The following is a 19,986-nucleotide window of genomic DNA, read 5'->3' on the forward strand; positions in this document are numbered from 1 at the left end:
GAAAATTGTCGTTAAACTGTGGTTAGCCTAATCACCTTTTGAACAACTGGGTCCAGTAGATTTTTAGTTTTGAAACCATTTATATTCTCCTTGTACTTTTTCTTCAGTCTTTACAACTTTTACAGTTTACAACTTTGTAATAGTGTCAGAATTCCTTATTCTGGTTTCTTGATCAAGGACAAAACTGTTAGCTACTACTTCATTCCTGTTCACTAATTGCTGCAGTTATAACTTGTATTCAGTCGAGAGAGACTCTGATCAGCTACCTTGTGTTTTGTTTTCAGACCAAGTCGAGAGAGACTCTGATCAGCTACCTTGTGTTTTGTTTTCAGACCAAGTCGAGAGAGACTCTGATCAGCTACCTTGTGTTTTGTTTTCAGACCAAGTCTAGAGAGACTCTGATCAGCTACCTTGTGTTTTGTTTTCAGACCAAGTCAAGAGAGACTCTGATCTGCTACTTTGTGTTTTGTTTTCAGACCAAGTCTAGAGAGACTCTGATCAGCTACCTTGTGTTTTGTTTTCAGACCAAGTCGAGAGAGACTCTGATCTGCTACCTTGTGTTTTGTTTTCAGACCAAGTCGAGAGAGACTCTGATCTGCTACCCTGTGTTTTGTTTTCAGACCAAGTCAAGAGAGACTGTGATCTGCTACCTTGTGTTTTGTTTTCAGACCAAGTCGAGAGAGACTCTGATCAGCTACCTTGTGTTTTGTTTTCAGACCAAGTTGAGAGAGACTGTGATCAGCTACCTTGTGTTTTGTTTTCAGACCAAGTCGAGAGAGACTCTGATCTGCTACCTTGTGTTTTGTTTTCAGACCAAGTCGAGAGAGACTCTGATCTGCTACCTTGTATTTTGTTTTCAGACCAAGTCGAGAGAGACTCTGATCAGCTACCTTGTGTACATTAAGGAATGTTACGAGGAGCAGAATTCTATTGTTGACCTTGAGAATTTATCCAGCGTTGTTAGGCTGGTAACCAACCATGGAGTTAAAAATCCTAGAGATGCCCCTCTGCACTTCTCGGTACTCTACGGTAACACCATCGATCTGCAGGCTTGTTTCCCAGGTAAATGGTTACTGTATTTGTTATCCCACCATTATCATTTTATAAGTTGTATTTTTTAAGTTGTAGATCACACTGTTACTAGTGACATAAAACTAATTTGAGGTCATTTTTTTGGGCAACTTATGCAGACCAGGAGTCAAGATGGCTGCCACGACATGCAATTGGTCAAAATTGAACAAAAAGGAACATGGTTGAGAACACAAATCTAATACAATTATAGGCATTGCTGTGCCTAAGACATTAACTTTAAATGATGTGACTTTTCAAAAGGTATTTTTATTTTGCGAAATAAAATTTATTTACTGGTAAAACAATGTCACATCATTCAGGGGAGGTCACTCTAGTCAAATTAGGCTTTGTGGAGATTGGGGGAACTTTATGTGACGGGTAGATCTTGTTAACAAAATAATTTAATCCTTTTAATAGGTATATCCTATTTTCCCCATATTTGTAGTGTTTTGTTTACCTGTCTAGGATATGATTGGATTCTGCTGGACAGTGTTTACCTGAACAACTGTAGAAATAATTCTACGATACAACGTTGGCACAGATTCCTGACCAAACTCGGTGTCACCAACTTCCTGTGTGTGAGGTCAGAAAAGATCCCGATTGATGCCAACTCAATTGTAAGTTGTTTTTCGATAATAGTGACTGTTAGAAGTTTAATGTTACTTGGTAATCAAAAGCTGAGTTGGTTATCTGACATACTGCCTTTGGCTCCCTAAACATAAAATTTTTGTACTTTGGAGAGCTAAAAAACCGGCTGGTCTGAGCTGTTGTGGTTATGTTGTTAAGCAGGACATTTTACTTTTCATGACACTTCACAATTCATTTATATTTTTAAGCCGCCAGCTATAGCCTGCTTCAAAAGGACCTGTCTGTTTATAAAAAACACCAACTCTGACAAAAATAAATGTTCCTTAAATTAAGATCCAAATGTGTTTGAGTCTACAGACATTTGGATGATGACTTGTGTTTGTTTGAATTATATTTAGAATGGTAGCCATAGATATTGTATTGACGAAAGAAAACCCATAGACTTGACACATAACTAATTAGTATACCAGTATGGTCTTCAAAGCTGCATCTTAATTAAGCACAATGGTTTCAGTAGAAAGACTATGTACTGGTAATATGATAATTCTTAAACATTTACATAAAAAGATCTGTTTGTATAGAAATTGGAGAATTAAATTCATTTTGAAAATATTGTGTCAAGCATTGTATTTGTATCGTAGGTAAAGCCTTTATTATGATTTGGCGACATTTTGTTATCATTTCCAGTCGTCCAGTCCTTGGGCTCCATTGAAGGAGATGTGGGGAGAGCTACAGGAAGGCAGCTACATACAGGACTTGTGCAGTAGGGAGTTGGAGGGTATTGTCTCCGACAACCAAAGTCCCAGCTTGTATGAGGCCCAGATGAAGATCCTTTTCCAGCTACTAGACAATGCTTGGGACACTCAGTATTCCAGCTATATGTCAGCTCAGCTGTGTACAGCTGAAGGAAGGTCGATCAAGGACACAGACTCATCATTCAGTATTCTACTCAGAACACACAGCTGGCTGCCAGCAGTAAAGAAGGACTTGAAAGCTGATGGCATCGGTAATGTGCAGGTGTCAAATAGTGTGACGATGATGGCACCTTCATGTATCTATCAACGCTTGCCTGAAATAGAGAAACATCTGTCTCATACCGTCCTTTATCTTGATGCCACTCCATCCAATCAAAGTACCTTCTGTCAGTTTCTCAGACTGAAAACCTCTGTGGACATTGAGGAGGTAAAAAGCAGTTTGATTCACTGGGGTGAACGGTCAAATGAGGCTGAGCCAGCAGTGTTCTGTACAAGTCTACAGCACATCAGGACAGTGTATCGCTACTTACTAGAAAACCTTCCTCCGAAGAAAACACAGGACCTACTGATGGAAAACTCTGTTATCTTTGTTCCCATGGCAACCTCCCTCCCTGCTTACAACCCACCTACTACAACTGAGGTAGCTGGAAAGATGATGAATAGAAAGGAAGTATGGTGGACGGACAAGACCGGTCTAATTGAAAAACACAGAGAACTTCTACAGGAGTTCCATTCTGACCTTGCTAGGAAGCAGACGTTGTGCCAGCTCTACCATGACACTGATATACAAGACCTCTTCCTGCGTGTTGGTAAGATCATATACCAGCCGTGTATGGCAGAGTATGCCGAGCTACTTATTCTGATGACCAGCGTGATGCCGAGTGTAGACAGAACCAAGCTACGTGATGTCTTTCATCTTTATTCCACCATTGGCTCTCTGCTTCAGGATCCAAGTTCAGATTCAAGTCAAGCCAATTCAACAGATCAGGATGTAAATACAAAACGGCAAATCCTCGAAAGCGAGAAACGTGAGCTTCTTGGACGACTGAAAGGTCAGAAAATTCTGGCCACAAAGAAGGGGCAGTGGATCAGCATTGACCAAAACCCTATGATCAGCGACAACCGTGAATTGGAGAAAATGTTCTGTGATAAAGCAGATGTACACTTCATAGAATTGGAGGATACCAAGACAAAAGACAAACGGGTGCGCCAGTCCAGACTTTATGGTAGGTATCTCCTTTTGCTCTGAAAGAATTTTGCTTCGTCTCTTTGAATGAATGGAAATATTGTATAACCACTCAGTCTGATTCTTTCACTTCGTATGTCTATGGAATAACTCCCTGAAGATGTGTTGAAGGCAGGACATTTGTATCAGTGGTATACATATAGTTCAATTTAATTAGGTCATTATTTTGATTGTAACCAACAGGTTAGAGCCAATTCTTTAAAAAAAAATTGTACTCAGTTGAGTGATATTGGTCCATCATTTTGAAACAATTTAAGGGAATATATTCCCATTTGCAAATTTGCATAGTTATTTTCAAAATCAAATTTCAAATTATCAATATTAGGACTAAATTGCATAGCGGTGCATGGTAGTATTCTTTGCATTGTGATATCTAAAATGTAGCTATGTATTTGACAGATATGGAGGCTGTGCATGTGTTTCTGAAGCTGTGTAAAGTCTGTAGTTTGACTGAGAGTGTAGCGACTGAGGAGATTACACCAGACTTCCAGGAGTGTCCTAGACTCCAGTACTACATCCACCAAGCTGTACCTCAGATACAGGTCTTCATATACAACCGCTACCCTCATATCTACCAGCAACAGACTGATGATGAGATCGCCAAAAAGCTGCCCAATATGAAATTTTTCCAGGTAAATCATTGGCTTGTGGTCCTGACATATCTTTACCTGTCTTTGAATGAATATCATAATGATTATTATATCTAGTCTTATTTTTTAAGCAAGAGTATATTTAAATATTTTTCTGACTTATTCATTCACCACATGAAAGCACCATGGTCTTGTGGTAGGTTGGTACTATTGGACCAAAGATTTGCCACATTTTGTCCCAGAACTCACACTGCATTGGATCTTTTTAGCCCACCATCATCAGATGGTGGGCTATTCAAATCGCCTTTCGTCAGTGGTCCATCGTCCGTTCTTCTGTTCGTCGGTTAACAATTCTTGTTATCGCTATTTCTCAGAAAGTACTGAATAGATCATTCTCAAATTTCATACGAAGATTACCCTAGGGCCCTAGTTGTGCATATTGCATTTTGAAACCGATCAGTCAACAAGATGGCTGCCAGGCAGCCAACTTGGATTTTGGTAGTTGAAGTTTGTTACAGCTATTACTCAGAAAGCACTGAAGGGATCATTCTCAAATTTCATATGTATGTGCCCCTTGGGCCCTAATTGTGTATATTGTGTTTTGGGACTGATCGGTCAACAAGACGGCTGCGAAGCCGCCATCTTTGATTTTGGTAGATGAAGTTTGTTACCGCTATTTTCAGAAAGTGCTACAGTGATCTGTTTTAAATTACATACACATGTAGGTTCCCCTTGGCCCCTAGTTGTGCATAGTGCATTTTGTGACCGATCGGTTAACAAGATGACTGACAGGCCACCATCTTGGATTTGGATAGTTGAAGTTTGAAAAGTAGAGAAAAGATCCATTTGTCAACTGTCAGACATAGATCAATCTTTGGTGGGCACCAAGATCCCTCTGGGATCTCTTTTTAGCCCATCATCATCAGATTGTGGGCTATTCAAATTGCCCTGCGTCCGTCGTCCGTCGTCCGTCCGTAAACAATGCTTGTTATCACTATTTCTAAAAAACTATTACAGGGATTTTGTTCAAACTTCACATGGAGGGTCCCCTTGGTCCATATTTGTGCCATACAGATTTTGAGGCTGATCGGAAAAACAAGATGGCCGCCAGGCAGCCATCTTTGATTTCGGCAGTTGAAGTTTATTATCGATATTTCTTGAGAACTACTGAAGGGATTTTGTTCAAACTTCACATGGAGGTTACCCTTGGTCCCTAGTTGTGCCATACAGATTTTGAGGCTGATCGGAAAAACAAGATGGCCACCAGGCAGCCATCTTTGATTTTGGCAGTTGAAGTTTGTTATCAATATTTCTTGAGAACTACTGAAGGGATTTTGTTCAAACTTCACATGGAGGGAACCCTTGGTCCCCAGTAGTGCCATACAGATTTTGAGGCTGATTGGAAAAACAAGATGGCCGCCAGGTAGCCATCTTTGATTTTGGCAGTTGAAGTTTGTTATCAATATTTCTTGAGAACTACTGAAAGGATTTTGTTCAAACTTCACATGGAGGTTACCCTTGGTTCCTAGTCGTTCCATACAGATTTTGAGGCTGATCGGAAAAACAAGATGGCCGCCAGGCAGCCATCTTTGATTTTGGCAGTTAAAGTTTGTTATCGATATTTCTTGAGAACTACTGAAGGGATTTTGTTCAAACTTCACATGGAGGTTACCCTTGGTCCCTAGTTGTGCCATACAGATTTTGAGGCTGATAGGAAAAACAAGATGGCCGCCAGGCGGCCATCTTGGATTTTGATAGTTAAGATTTGATATCCCTGTTTCTCAAAAAGTGCTGAAGGGATCTTTGTTAAATTTAATATGTAGGTTCCCCTAGGGCCCTAGTTGTGCATATTGCATTTTTGGACCAATCGGTGAACAAGATGGCCACCAGGCCGCCATCTTGGATTTTGATAGTTAAAGTTTGTTATCGCTATTTCTCAGATAGTACTGAAGGGATCTGTCTCAAATTTCATATGTAGGTTCCCCTAGGGACCTAGTTGTACATATTGCATTTTTGGACCAATCGGTCAACAAGATGGCCGCCAGGCCGCCATCTTGGATTTTGATAGTTAAAGTTTGTTATCGCTATTTCTCGGATAGTACTGAAGTGATCTGTCTCAAATTTCATATGTAGGTTCCCCTAGGGACCTTGTTGTGCATATTGCATTTTGAGACTGATCGGCCAACAAGATGGCCGCCAGGCAGCCATCTTGGATTTCGTTATTCAAAGTTTGTTCTCGCTATTTCTCAGAAAGTACTGAAGGGATCTGTCTCAAAATTCATATGTTTGTTCCCCTAGGGCCCTAGATGTGCATATTGTGATTTGGGACCGATCGGTCAACAAGATTGCTGCCAGGCAGCCATCTTGGATTTTGATATTCAAAGTTTGTTATCGCTATTTCTTAGAAAGTACTGAATTGATCTTTCTCAAATTTCACATGTAGGTTCCCCTAGGGCCCTAGTTGTGCATATTGTGATTTGGGACCGATTGATCAACAAGATGGCCGCCAAGGAGTCATCTTGGATTTTGATAGTTGAAGTTTGTTACCGCTGTATCTCAAAAGGTACTGAAGCGATCTGTCTCAAATTTTATGTGTAGTTGATATAGATAATTCTTTGGTGGGCTCCAAGATTCCTCTGGGATCTCTTGTTTAAGCATGTTCTTGATTTCTCTATAGGTTTCCAGATTGGAGGTGCGATATTTCCTACGTTCCCAGCCAGAGATATTCCACATACAGCCGGAGAAATGTCTAAGTGAAGGTTCCACTTTTTTCTTCCACAAAGATTACTTGACTTCCTATCAAGATATCAACAGGGAAATCTCAAAGTTTTTCAGCAGGAAAGATGAGAAATGCTCCAGAGATTTGAGGTAAAAGGGAGTTTATCTACTATACAAAGCATTATTAATAAGTATTCTCTGGTATTTTAGCTTGATATTGTTTTATTTCAATTTCTGTTCTGCATGTTACTTATGTTAAGACCAAGAATTCATTTAATACATAATCTAGAAAATGGTTTTGATACATAAACGCTTTTGAAATATGGTTAGAATTATGAATATTATTTTTGTGGGTCTGTTTAACACGGCATTTTGTTAAAGTTCCAATATCTGTATCTGTCTTGTTTTTTTCATGATGAAGAAGAATGTTGAAAAAAATCCTGTTGTGAATAATGCAGAGACAGGACTAAATTAGGACTAAATTGAAGTCAAGATGAGCAATAATGATTCAGAAACTTTTGATATGTATTGTATGATTTCAGGATGTTCCTGAACAGTGTGATGTCTATCCTATATTATAATGTATTGTATGATTTCAGGACGTTCCTGAACAGTGTGATGTCTATCCAATATTATAATGTATTGTATGATTTCAGGACGTTCCTGAACAGTGTGATGTCTATCCAATATTATAATGTATTGTATGATTTCAGGACGTTCCTGAACAGCGTGATGTCTATCCAATATTATAATGTATTGTATGATTTCAGGACGTTCCTGAACAGCGTGATGCCTATCCTGACAGGCCAGCTAGAGGGGTCACTTGATGAGATTTGTGAGGACAATGGAGTGACAGAGTTTGTACCTGATGGGGAGGAAGCTTGGTGTGTACCAGCTCCAATAATTCCTGTCATACAACCACCTCCTCCTGAAGGTGAGTTCCATGGCGGTCTTAAATCACAGTTTTCATTCCATTTTACACTGAATCTTTATTTCCAGAGCTCCTCCTCCCTTTAAATAAGCTATGACTGTGAAATAGTGTCTTATGCTTTGGTTTTTCAAATATCATAATGTTATATGCTGATTGTGTGACAGCTGAGGTAACTGCTGAAGAGACTGTCCCTGATACCAGATCCCAGCCAGAAGGAGAACCGACTCTGCGAGCTTGGCCACCTGCCTCGGATACAAATGTTACACACAACCAAGGCAAGAAGAGAGGTAGGTAGACCAATACCAATGTTACAGACAACCAAGGCAAGAGGAGAGGTAGGTAGACCAATACCAATGTTACACACAACCAAGGCCAGAAGAGAGGTAGGTAGACCAATACCAATGTTACACACAACCAAGGCCAGAAGAGAGGTAGTAGGTAGACCAATACCAATGTTACACACAACCAAGGCCAGAAGAGAGGTAGGTAGACCAATACCAATGTTACACACAACCAAGGCCAGAGGAGAGGTAGGTAGACCAATACCAATGTTACACACAACCAAGGCCAGAAGAGAGGTAGGTAGACCAATACCAATGTTACACACAACCAAGGCCAGAAGAGAGGTAGGTAGACCAATACCAATGTTACACACAACCAAGGCCAGAAGAGAGGTAGGTAGACCAATACCAATGTTACACACAACCAAGGCCAGAAGAGAGGTAGGTAGACCAATACCAATGTTACACACAACCAAGGCCAAAGGAGAGGTAGGTAGACAACCAATACCAAGTTTAACACAACCAAGGCCAGAAGAGAGGTAGGTAGACCAATACCAATGTTACACACAACCAAGGCCAGAAGAGAGGTAGGTAGACCAATACCAATGTTACACACAACCAAGGCCAGAGGAGAGGTAGGTAGACCAATACCAATGTTACACACAACCAAGGCAGAGAGGAGGATAGGTAGAGGTAGACCAATACCAATGTTACACACAACCAAGGCCAGAAGAGAGGTAGGTAGACCAATACCAATGTTACACACAACCAAGGCCAAAGGAGAGGTAGGTAGACCAATACCAATGTTTCACACACACCAAGGCCAGAAGAGAGGTAGGTAGACCAATACCAATGTTACACACACAACCAAGGCCAGAGGAGAGGTAGGTAGACCAATACCAATGTTACACACAACCAAGGCCAGAAGAGAGGTAGGTAGACCAATACCAATGTTACACACAACCAAGGCCAGGAGGATAGGTAGGTAGACCAATACCAATGTTACACACAACCAAGGCCAGAGAGAGGTAGGTAGACCAATACCAATGTTACACACATCCAAGGCCAGAGGAGAGGTAGGTAGACCAATACCAATGTTACACACAACCAAGGCCAGAAGAGAGGTAGGTAGACCAATACCAATGTTACACACAACCAAGGCCAGAAGAGAGGTAGGTAGACCAATACCAATGTTACACACAACCAAGGCCAGAGGAGAGGTAGGTAGACCAATACCAATGTTACACACAACCAAGGCCAGAAGAGAGGTAGGTAGACCAATACCAATGTTACACACAACCAAGGCAAGAAGAGAGGTAGGTAGACCAATACCAATGTTACACACAACCAAGGCCAGAAGAGAGGTAGGTAGACCAATACCAATGTTACACACAACCAAGGCCAGAGGAGAGGTAGGTAGACCAATACCAATGTTACACACAACCAAGGCCAGAAGAGAGGTAGGTAGACCAATACCAATGTTACACACAACCAAGGCAAGAAGAGAGGTAGGTAGACCAATACCAATGTTACACACAACCAAGGCCAGAGGAGAGGTAGGTAGACCAATACCAATGTTACACACAACCAAGGCCAGAAGAGAGGTAGGTAGACCAATACCAATGTTACACACAACCAAGGCCAGAGGAGAGGTAGGTAGACCAATACCAATGTTACACACAACCAAGGCCAGAAGAGAGGTAGGTAGACCAATACCAATGTTACACACAACCAAGGCCAGAAGAGAGGTAGGTAGACCAATACCAATGTTACACACAACCAAGGCCAGAGGATAGGTAGGTAGACCAATACCAATGTTACACACAACCAAGGCAAGAAGAGAGGTAGGTAGACTGATACCAATGTTACACACAACCAAGGCCAGAAGAGAGGTAGGTAGACCAATACCAATGTTACACACAACCAAGGCCAGAAGAGAGGTAGGTAGACCAATACCAATGTTACACACAACCAAGGCCAGAAGAGAGGTAGGTAGACCAATACCAATGTTACACACAACCAAGGCCAGAGGAGAGGTAGGTAGACCAATACCAATGTTACACACAACCAAGGCCAGAGGAGAGGTAGGTAGACCAATACCAATGTTACACACAACCAAGGCCAGAGGAGAGGTAGGTAGACCAATACCAATGTTACAGACACAACCAAGGCCAGAGGAGAGGTAGGTAGACCAATACCAATGTTACACACAACCAAGGCCAGAGGAGAGGTAGGTAGACCAATACCAATGTTACACACAACCAAGGCCAGAGGAGAGGTAGGTAGACCAATACCAATGTTACACACAACCAAGGCCAGAGGATAGGTAGGTAGACCAATACCAATGTTACACACAACCAAGGCCAGAGGAGAGGTAGGTAGACCAATACCAATGTTACACACAACCAAGGCCAGAAGAGAGGTAGGTAGACCAATACCAATGTTACACACAACCAAGGCCAGAGGAGAGGTAGGTAGACCAATACCAATGTTACAGACAACCAAGGCCAAAGGAGAGGTAGGTAGACCAATACCAATGTTACAGACAACCAAGGCCAGAGGAGAGGTAGGTAGACCAATACCAATGTTACACACAACCAAGGCCAGAGGAGAGGTAGGTAGACCAATACCAATGTTACACACAACCAAGGCCAGAGGAGAGGTAGGTAGACCAATACCAATGTTACACACAACCAAGGCCAGAGGAGAGGTAGGTAGACCAATACCAATGTTACACAAACCAAGGCCAAGGAAGGTAGGTAGACCAATACCAATGTTACACACAACCAAGGCCAGAGGAGAGGTAGGTAGACCAATACCAATGTTACACACAACCAAGGCCAGAGAAGAGGTAGGTAGACCAATACCAATGTTACACACAACCAAGGCCAGAGGATAGGTAGGTAGACCAATACCAATGTTTCACACAACCAAGGCCAGAAGAGAGGTAGGTAGACCAATACCAATGTTACACACAACCAAGGCCAGAGGAGAGGTACATGTAGGTAGACCAATACCAATGTTACACACAACCAAGGCCAGAGGAGAGGTAGGTAGACCAATACCAATGTTACACACAACCAAGGCCAGAGGAGAGGTAGGTAGACCAATACCAATGTTACACACAACCAAGGCCAGAGGAGAGGTAGGTAGACCAATACCAATGTTACACACAACCAAGGCCAGAGGATAGGTAGGTAGACCAATACCAATGTTACACACAACCAAGGCCAGAGGATAGGTAGGTAGACCAATACCAATGTTACACACAACCAAGGCCAGAGGATAGGTAGGTAGACCAATACCAATGTTACACACAACCAAGGCCAGAAGATAGGTAGGTAGACCAATACCAATGTTACACACAACCAAGGCCAGAAGAGAGGTAGGTAGACCAATACCAATGTTACACACAACCAAGGCCAGAGGAGAGGTAGGTAGACCAATACCAATGTTACACACAACCAAGGCCAGAGGAGAGGTAGGTAGACCAATACCAATGTTACACACAACCAAGGCCAGAGGATAGGTAGGTAGACCAATACCAATGTTACACACAACCAAGGCCAGAAGAGAGGTAGGTAGACCAATACCAATGTTACACACAACCAAGGCCAGAAGAGAGGTAGGTAGACCAATACCAATGTTACACACATCCAAGGCCAGAGGAGAGGTAGGTAGACCAATACCAATGTTACACACAACCAAGGCCAGAGGAGAGGTAGGTAGACCAATACCAATGTTACACACAACCAAGGCCAGAGGAGAGGTAGGTAGACCAATACCAATGTTACACACAACCAAGGCCAGAGGAGAGGTAGGTAGACCAATACCAATGTTACACACAACCAAGGCCAGAGGAGAGGTAGGTAGACCAATACCAATGTTACACACAACCAAGGCCAGAGGAGAGGTAGGTAGACCAATACCAATGTTACACACAACCAAGGCCAGAGGAGAGGTAGGTAGACCAATACCAATGTTACACACTACCAAGGCCAGAGGAGAGGTAGGTAGACCAATACCAATGTTTCACACAACCAAGGCCAGAGGATAGGTAGGTTGACTAATACCAATGTTACACACAACCAAGGCCAGAGGAGAGGTAGGTAGACCAATACCAATATAACGCACAATAGAGACATAATAATTTGTTCACCAATGGTCAATATGATATATCCTTCTATTGATTGTAGTACCTAGTATGCTTCTATTAGATCACACTATATTGTCACTATAATGAGAACATGTTTTTGTCTCATGAGAAACACCTTTGACTTCATGCTTCAATGAGATAGCAATATTGTTTGTGTACCACCTCAGAAAGACAAAAACAAAGTGCAGCTTCTCAAAAACACACTGCTCACCACTAATATATTGCACACAGGAAAGCTATCGTAAATACCTTTTTATGGGCTATAAGCTGCTACTCACAGTTGGTACTAAATTATACCAGATCAATATATATATAGAGAGAGTCTCATGAGCCTTTAGGCCAGTAGCAAATCAAATTATTGAACAAATTTGAAAAATTTCATATTACATAGTCATGAACGTAATATTCTATTAATCACGTAACTTTCATTAATAGAAATAGAAGTGAAACTTCTTATTTCATCTTCATATAAAACAATAAAAATCCAGCTCGGATGTGACGTTTTTGTCTACAGAGACAATCGTGCGACGTCATATATAGATTATGACGTCAAAACTACATGTGACATCATAATAGTGTTATTACACATGTATGTTACAATATGTATGACATGGTTGGATGGTCCAGTTATTTGATAAATAAACATCTCTTTTTGAAATGAATTTGATTGATGAATTATTAGTTTCAGCTGTTGTTATGGTCTTTGATGTTTTCAGCCACGAAAAAAGAGGGATCTGAAACCTCCAACATCTGGCCACCACCAAAGGCACCCGACTACCTCCGCAGTGTGAGAGAGCTTCCTTCAGGGGTCAAGGTCACAGATGATGAAAGTTCAGAAAGCGGATCGATAGCAGACCAGAGACCAAGAGAAGGTACAGCTAGTGTATCCGGTACTGAAGCCAGTGTATCTTATACTGCAGCCGGTGTATCTGGTACCACAGCCAATGTATCGGGTACTACAGCCCATGTATCTGGGGTTGTTTACGCCGGTCAGGACACCACTGGAGAGAGTGGTAATATGCTTATGTCTTTAGACGTCTGCCTTTTGTAACGACAATAGATCATAAAGTGTTGATTATTGTTCCACTACTGCAGATTTGACATTAATTCACATATATGGAGTAAAATGAGCTGCCTAAAGATAAAGAAATAATGTTAAATTATCTGTGCAATATTATGTAATGATAAATTTTACCGAAATATTTTTTAGTCATATCAATTTATAAATCAGCTGTTGATCTGAAGATTTTGTATGTATTACTCTCATAACAGTCAACTTTTAATAACAACTTTTATTTTTAAGATGTATGATGACTTTGAAAAACAAGCTTTAAATTTTCAATATAAAATTTGCACTAAGCAAAAACATATTTTTTACAGCAGACGGAATGAAGAGAAAGCGAGCAGACGACAGCGGGTCTGAAGCTGGAGAAACTAAACGTCCATACAGTGGAGGGGAGGTAACTGAGCAGTCTTCTTCTAATCAAGGAGTCGGGAGGTCAACATCGGTCCAGTCAGGGTTAGTACAGTCCGGAGGAGACAAACCTACCGGTCAATATAAAGCTGTGGATGGACAGACAGAGGCCAGTAACAAACGCCGTCACCCAGATGATGGATCACCACCACCTACATCAACCAAGAAACCTGTCACTGGTGTACACTTTGGTAGGTTTATCTTGTAATTGTAGTCCTTTATGTAAACTTTCTGCTTGTACAACCACAGTATATAGCTAGTAGTGGTTAGATTTTGAAGGGTAACATCTATGGATAAGTCTGTATTTGACATTGAATGCTTTTGCCTTAAAAGTCCTGTTATGGTTAAGGTTACCTCTTTAACAGATACAGTAAATCACTGTTATCCTGACCATCTGGGGACCAACTATATTACTTAGTTATAAGCATAGTTGTTATTCACATATTGTAAACACCTGATAGGAAGTTTCCTTGTTGAGAGTGAAACTTCCTATGTTATAACTATGAATTTGCTGCAATTGTGTTTTAACCATGTATTTGTTGTAAGCGTGTCCGTTATAATGTGTTTACTATATGTAGCTGAGTTTAAACCCATCTATTCCTCCATTCAGGTGATCCAGCCTGGGCTAACATTTCCAGTGAGTATGTATTTGAAGAGCTTGACATCAGGAAAGATCTGGCACTGCCAGAGACAGTAACGCTGGAGTCTGGTGCTGGCACTGAAGAGGTTGGACAGTGGGGAGAGAGCCTGGTGTACTACTACCTCCTACAAATGAAGGATATCAGTTCTAATATCATACAGGTCACATGGAAAAACCAGGAGAAGGAGACAGGCTTACCGTACGATTTTGAACTGCATGTTGCCACAGAAACAGGCATCTCTGTGATATATATAGAAGTGAAGAGTACTCTCTCTGATAAAAAGGAAGTTTTTGAGATCTCAGCTCCACAAATAAAGTTTGCTCAGGAACAGAAGGAGAATTTCTGTATCTACCGTGTGTTTAATGCTGGAGATACAGAAAATGTGAAGCTTGTCAGGATTCATAATCTGGCTCTCTGTATGGACCAGAAACAGGTCCGCCTGTGTATGGTGATTTAGATACTCTTGAGTAGGGTCAAGGCCATTAACAGAATATATCCAGGGTGAAAGCCTGGTGCTGGCATTTATGTGTCATATAGGAACTTGTCGTACTAAATCAAAACATTGTTGATATACCCGTTGATGAATGTTTTGCTTAGAGAACATCTTTCAGTTGTGTAAACCTTAATCAAATTGTCCGGAGCAGCATTTTCTTATCTGTATAAACTTAAAATCGTAATTAATATGCGTGTGCCATTATTTCCACATACTTTTGAAAGTGATAAGATGATCATGATACAGATTCATCACATGATCCACATGCTGTCCAGTGACATATATGACTACGTTTATAGGAGTGTATTGAGGATCTATACTGATCTTAGTCTATGAAATACCACTGTTGTTGTGCCAGTGTCTGACAATGCTTAATATGTTTTTATATGACTGACTTGTATAAACCCCACTATTACACCATTAATATGATAAAATATGACCTACGCATGTTTGGGTTGAAATTATGTAGTTACTTAGAAAGGTTATTTTGATCTTTAACAGATGGATATGTACTACATTACATGAAATGTACACCCAAATCTAGGCATGGTTTATTTATGTGATTTCAGTGACCTCAGCACGGTTAATTCCAATTCCATATTCTAAATCAAAATATGATGACTATGATGTATATTTTGTCTTGAACTGAAATATTTGTTTTGAAATTTTTCGTTCCTTCAAATTACAAAATATTTTATGAACGGGGTCATTTTAAATCACATTTTATATCACCACAGTATTATTTATGTATGTGTCTGTGTAAATCTTTAGGAAAGACCAATACCACTTTGTTACCGTTTTATGTTTTTAAAATGTTAAGTTAACCATCAGTTTGGTACATGTGTATGTACATAGAAACATGGCACCGATTTCATTTTTGATTGATGCTGTGAAACAGCAACCATAGGTACCCTCGGCAAGCCTGAGCGCATCAAAACAATCATAACAATCCGCATTGAAAATTAAATGTTTTTTTGTTACTCTCATATCCTTATTGAAGGTATGAAATAATAAAAGTCTCATGTACAATTTTTACAACGTTAATCGATGTTTACAATTACGCATTCGGTGATGTTTCTTCAAACGATTTCGTTTAATTATGAGCGTCCTGTATATTCCCAAATATCACACACAACATCTTCTTAATTTATTACTCCGCAGTAGAATTTTTGAGTGTATATTTCTATTTGAATGCTACAAAGTTGAGATTATATAAATGATGAGAAATAATATTTATTAAAATGATTTATAAAAAAAAAATCAGATTTAGATGTGTTTGCCCCCCTGGTTGAAGTTCCGAACTATATCTGATGAACTTACATTGAGATGTGGTAGCTCTAGTTGCCTTCCTTTAAACGTCATTGCTACTTGGCCTAACATTCATAGTAGGAAAATATTATTTATAGCTACCTTTTGATTATTTAACTAAGATTATTTACACCAAAAGTATACATGAGAAGGTCAATCTCTAGTCAATATTAATTTCATCATTCTTGTTTTTTAAAACATTGTGCATAACACTGCTATATTTAGAAACAGTACATAGCACTTGCTGTTCGACTTGCACAGATAGAGTATAATTTGGAACATTACTTTACATCAAATGAGTGTTATAAGTAACCAAATTATGTACCTTTTATTTGGCAAACTTATCTGGCCATGATTTATAAGTCAAACGTCGGCAAAGCAAAGTGATACACATGCAGGCATGGGCACAATTACTTCAAAATATAATTAATTAATAATCAATTACTTGGGAGAAAATGCTGTAATCTTACAGGTACAATTGACCTGTAATCGATTACTTTACAAAAAGTAATTGAAATTACTTTCAATTACATTCGATTACATATTTAGTTGATTTATTAAATTTTATCTTCTATCACAATATTTTCAATTTGTCCTTTTTACGATTTGATAGCATTCCAAGACCAGTTATATTTAGATAAAATAGTTTCATTGGAATTAGTTAAACTGTTAATTTAGTTTCAAGTCTACACCTGTCCCACATCATGCTTTTTAAACTGGTGTGTCTTAGAAATGACCATGTGCATTTTTCGTATGTGGTTAATTGATAACCTGCATTTTGCAGATGTCAGTATAACACAACAAGTAGATATTTCTTGTATTTATAATTTTCATTTACAATGCAATGCATGTTAAATATATAAAAATGAATCAAGTATATAATTCAAGGATTTTTCAACAGATATATCTTGGTTGACTGTACAGGTAAAAAGAACAGTTACTGGGAATATCAAACAGTATTAATTGTGACTTCTCATTGTTTCCTAAAACAACAAGTTCATTGGAAATCTGAGGACATACTCCCTGAAACAACTGAATTGATCTTATAATTAGTCAATGCCTGTTGACTTTTATGAAAACAATATTTTCCATTGTTTAATACAATATGCTCTTATGCCCATGGGGACACTGGTGAAACTTAAAATTAGCTATAAAGTGTACCTGTATAGACAATTCGCCTCTTGTTATTCTTTATTTCTTTGAGCCGTAAACTAATTATAAAATATTTTTATAGATCAATACTAAACACTGTTACATCTATCTTCAGTTTTAGTTGAACTACAGCAGACAAGTTGAACTTTACACTTTCTAAACTTAGTATACTGGCTGCTAAATTCAACTTCATAATAGGTATAATGTAATTGGAAAGTACTTGAAATGTAATTACGATTACACAGTAAAATTTTTTTACTGTAATCGATTACGATTACAATTATAAGTAATCGAAATAGCCTTCGATTACTGATTACTGTCGATTTCTTGAGAAAATGTAATTAATTACAATCGATTACAATTACACGAGTACGATTACCCCATGCCTGAAAAATAAAAAAAAATAAAAAAACGTTAGAAATATTATTACGTGTGTAACACATGCAATAACTTATTTTTCTTTTCTTTTTATGTCTTTAAAGAAACATTGATAAAATTGATAATTTATTAATAAATACATGTATATGAATAAAGAATCAGAAACATATATACACATACATATATGTTTTTGATAGAATTGATTAATTACTTATAAAAAATGACACTCAGATTCTGACTGAATTTATTTGTGTTGAAATCATTATTTCAGAAATAAGAAATTTAAACATAAAATATATATCTTTGAGTTATTTCAGGAAAATGAGTTATTCAACTTATTGTTCTTGAATCAACTTTAAAAATCATAAAATGAATACAGTAAATATCTTTTGTTTAACTCCACAATTCAACACTGCACACTATATACTACAACATGTATACTAAATTCAATATAAATGATAAACCAATTTCTTTTTTCCTTATTTGAGTCCTTCATTCACAGCATCTATGAGTGGTCTTGGCACTTTGGTTATAATCAGTCATTTATTTGCTGTTGAATTGTGTACCGGATGAAATTTGTGTTTTAAATTTATTAACAAAATATATATATTAATATATCAAATTGTAGAAATACATGTACAAAATGTATTATGTTTCATCAAATTTAACTGATACATGATTTGTAATGCCATATGTACAATGCATATATTACACTTGAACCTCATTAACTTTTTCAACTCAAAGGCTGAACATATACCGAATTTGACACTTCGATATAATTCAATACTCTTAACTTTGATAATTCAACGTTTATCATAGTTCCACTGAATACAAAATTTTTATCAAGAGATATGGCTATAAAGTATTTCATTTACTTGACATATTTTTACACCTGGCTACTGTACAAAATTTCTATTATGCCTGATATGTTGATACAGCAATTCCAGTCCCACAAAATGTACACAATAGGTAAATGGCCTGCAGTTGTTACGTTGAACTTGGTAGGTTTGATGTGTCATACACTTGTACTAGTTAAGTTACTGGAGCTTAAATCAATACATTGATCATGAGAATGATTTCATTGTTTCTTGCCATATGTTTTATGATAATGCTCATTAATGATTATGTTTTGAAATACCTTTATTACGAAATAGAAGCTAACTATTAACCAATAAAGTCCTCTCAGAAACTTAGGACAAGCTGTGGATTAGGTAAAGTCTAAACATTCTGATTCAGAATATCAGAAATAACATATCGTAAAATGTCACGTATATCTATTCATTGAGTGACCTTCCCTTGAAATGTTTTGAAATAGAACCTTGATTTGACTCCCTAACTGTCACTAAAATTATAATGACAGAATATTGTTTGATTTTGTAATTGTTCTCTTGGATTGGCTATAAGCTTTGCTTATTGTTAACATGTAAATTGAATTGGCAGAGCCATCTTGTTGGATATTTTGTTTCTGATGTATTACTATTGTGAAGATTTCAAATACTAGTTAGCAGGTTTAAAGCTAGCATGATGCCAAAATGCCTTCTAGTATTCCATTCTCTTGTCTATTATCCCCTCCATCATTATTCTGTCATGGGTTTGCGAGCATAATGTCATATATTTCACAGTAAAAAGTTCTGCAAACAAAATGATGATGTCCCAATCGACACCTTCCTGCATGGGAGATAACTGTTAAATGCAAATACAGAATACAGTATAAAGAAGTAGTAAGATGACACAATAGACTGAGTTTGAAATAAAAGAATCAGTCAAATATTTCTTACATGATGGTTCGAACTTGAGACAATTTTTTATGATGACTCAATTTTACAACCTATTGTATAATAATCAGTAATAGATGAGTGCCCAATTGAACTTCTTGATTAGCTCAGATGGAGTTTAGACTTTACTACATAACATGTAGTTCACTAAATATTATTAGGTCAAAGTTGAAACTATTCCTACTGAAGTATGGGACCACAATTATCTCTGTTCATTATATATCGTATGGAGTTTATTACATGTTGAAGGAGTACAATCTTCTAAAGGTAGCTAGGCATTAATTACTTTAATTTCATTGTTTTTTGTAATATTATTGTGATAAATTAGTTGAATGGAATATTAAAATTCTATTGAAATGTTATCAGTGTTTTTTAATGATATTACATGAGAATATTGTATATATTGGGTATTTGTTGAATTGGATGTAT

The 19,986-nt window shown here is 38.3% G+C and overlaps 1 protein-coding gene across 5 annotated transcripts in view; it reads left to right on the forward strand.

Annotated features, from left to right (window-relative positions):
* LOC138316152 (uncharacterized) overlaps positions 1-19,919 on the forward strand; it is a 61,320-nt gene extending 41,401 nt beyond the window's left edge. For 3 of the 5 annotated variants that reach the window (XM_069257696.1, XM_069257693.1, XM_069257694.1), the window contains 10 exons: positions 861-1,062; positions 1,537-1,688; positions 2,347-3,640; positions 4,060-4,292; positions 6,928-7,118; positions 7,739-7,902; positions 8,064-8,186; positions 13,053-13,349; positions 13,717-14,001; positions 14,421-19,919. In XM_069257696.1, the coding sequence (XP_069113797.1) occupies positions 861-1,062; positions 1,537-1,688; positions 2,347-3,640; positions 4,060-4,292; positions 6,928-7,118; positions 7,739-7,902; positions 8,064-8,186; positions 13,053-13,349; positions 13,717-14,001; positions 14,421-14,908 (3,429 nt within the window). In that variant the 3' untranslated portion in view covers positions 14,909-19,919. Of the gene's footprint in view, positions 1-860; positions 1,063-1,536; positions 1,689-2,346; positions 3,641-4,059; positions 4,293-6,927; positions 7,119-7,738; positions 7,903-8,063; positions 8,187-13,052; positions 13,350-13,716; positions 14,002-14,420 lie in introns of those variants that run through there. The other 2 variants (XM_069257695.1, XM_069257697.1) reach the window with 2 other exon arrangements.
* Positions 19,920-19,986: the final 67 nt, after the last annotated feature.

Source organism: Argopecten irradians, chromosome 2 (assembly GCF_041381155.1).
Source record: "Argopecten irradians isolate NY chromosome 2, Ai_NY, whole genome shotgun sequence".
NCBI lineage: Eukaryota > Metazoa > Mollusca > Bivalvia > Pectinida > Pectinidae > Argopecten > Argopecten irradians.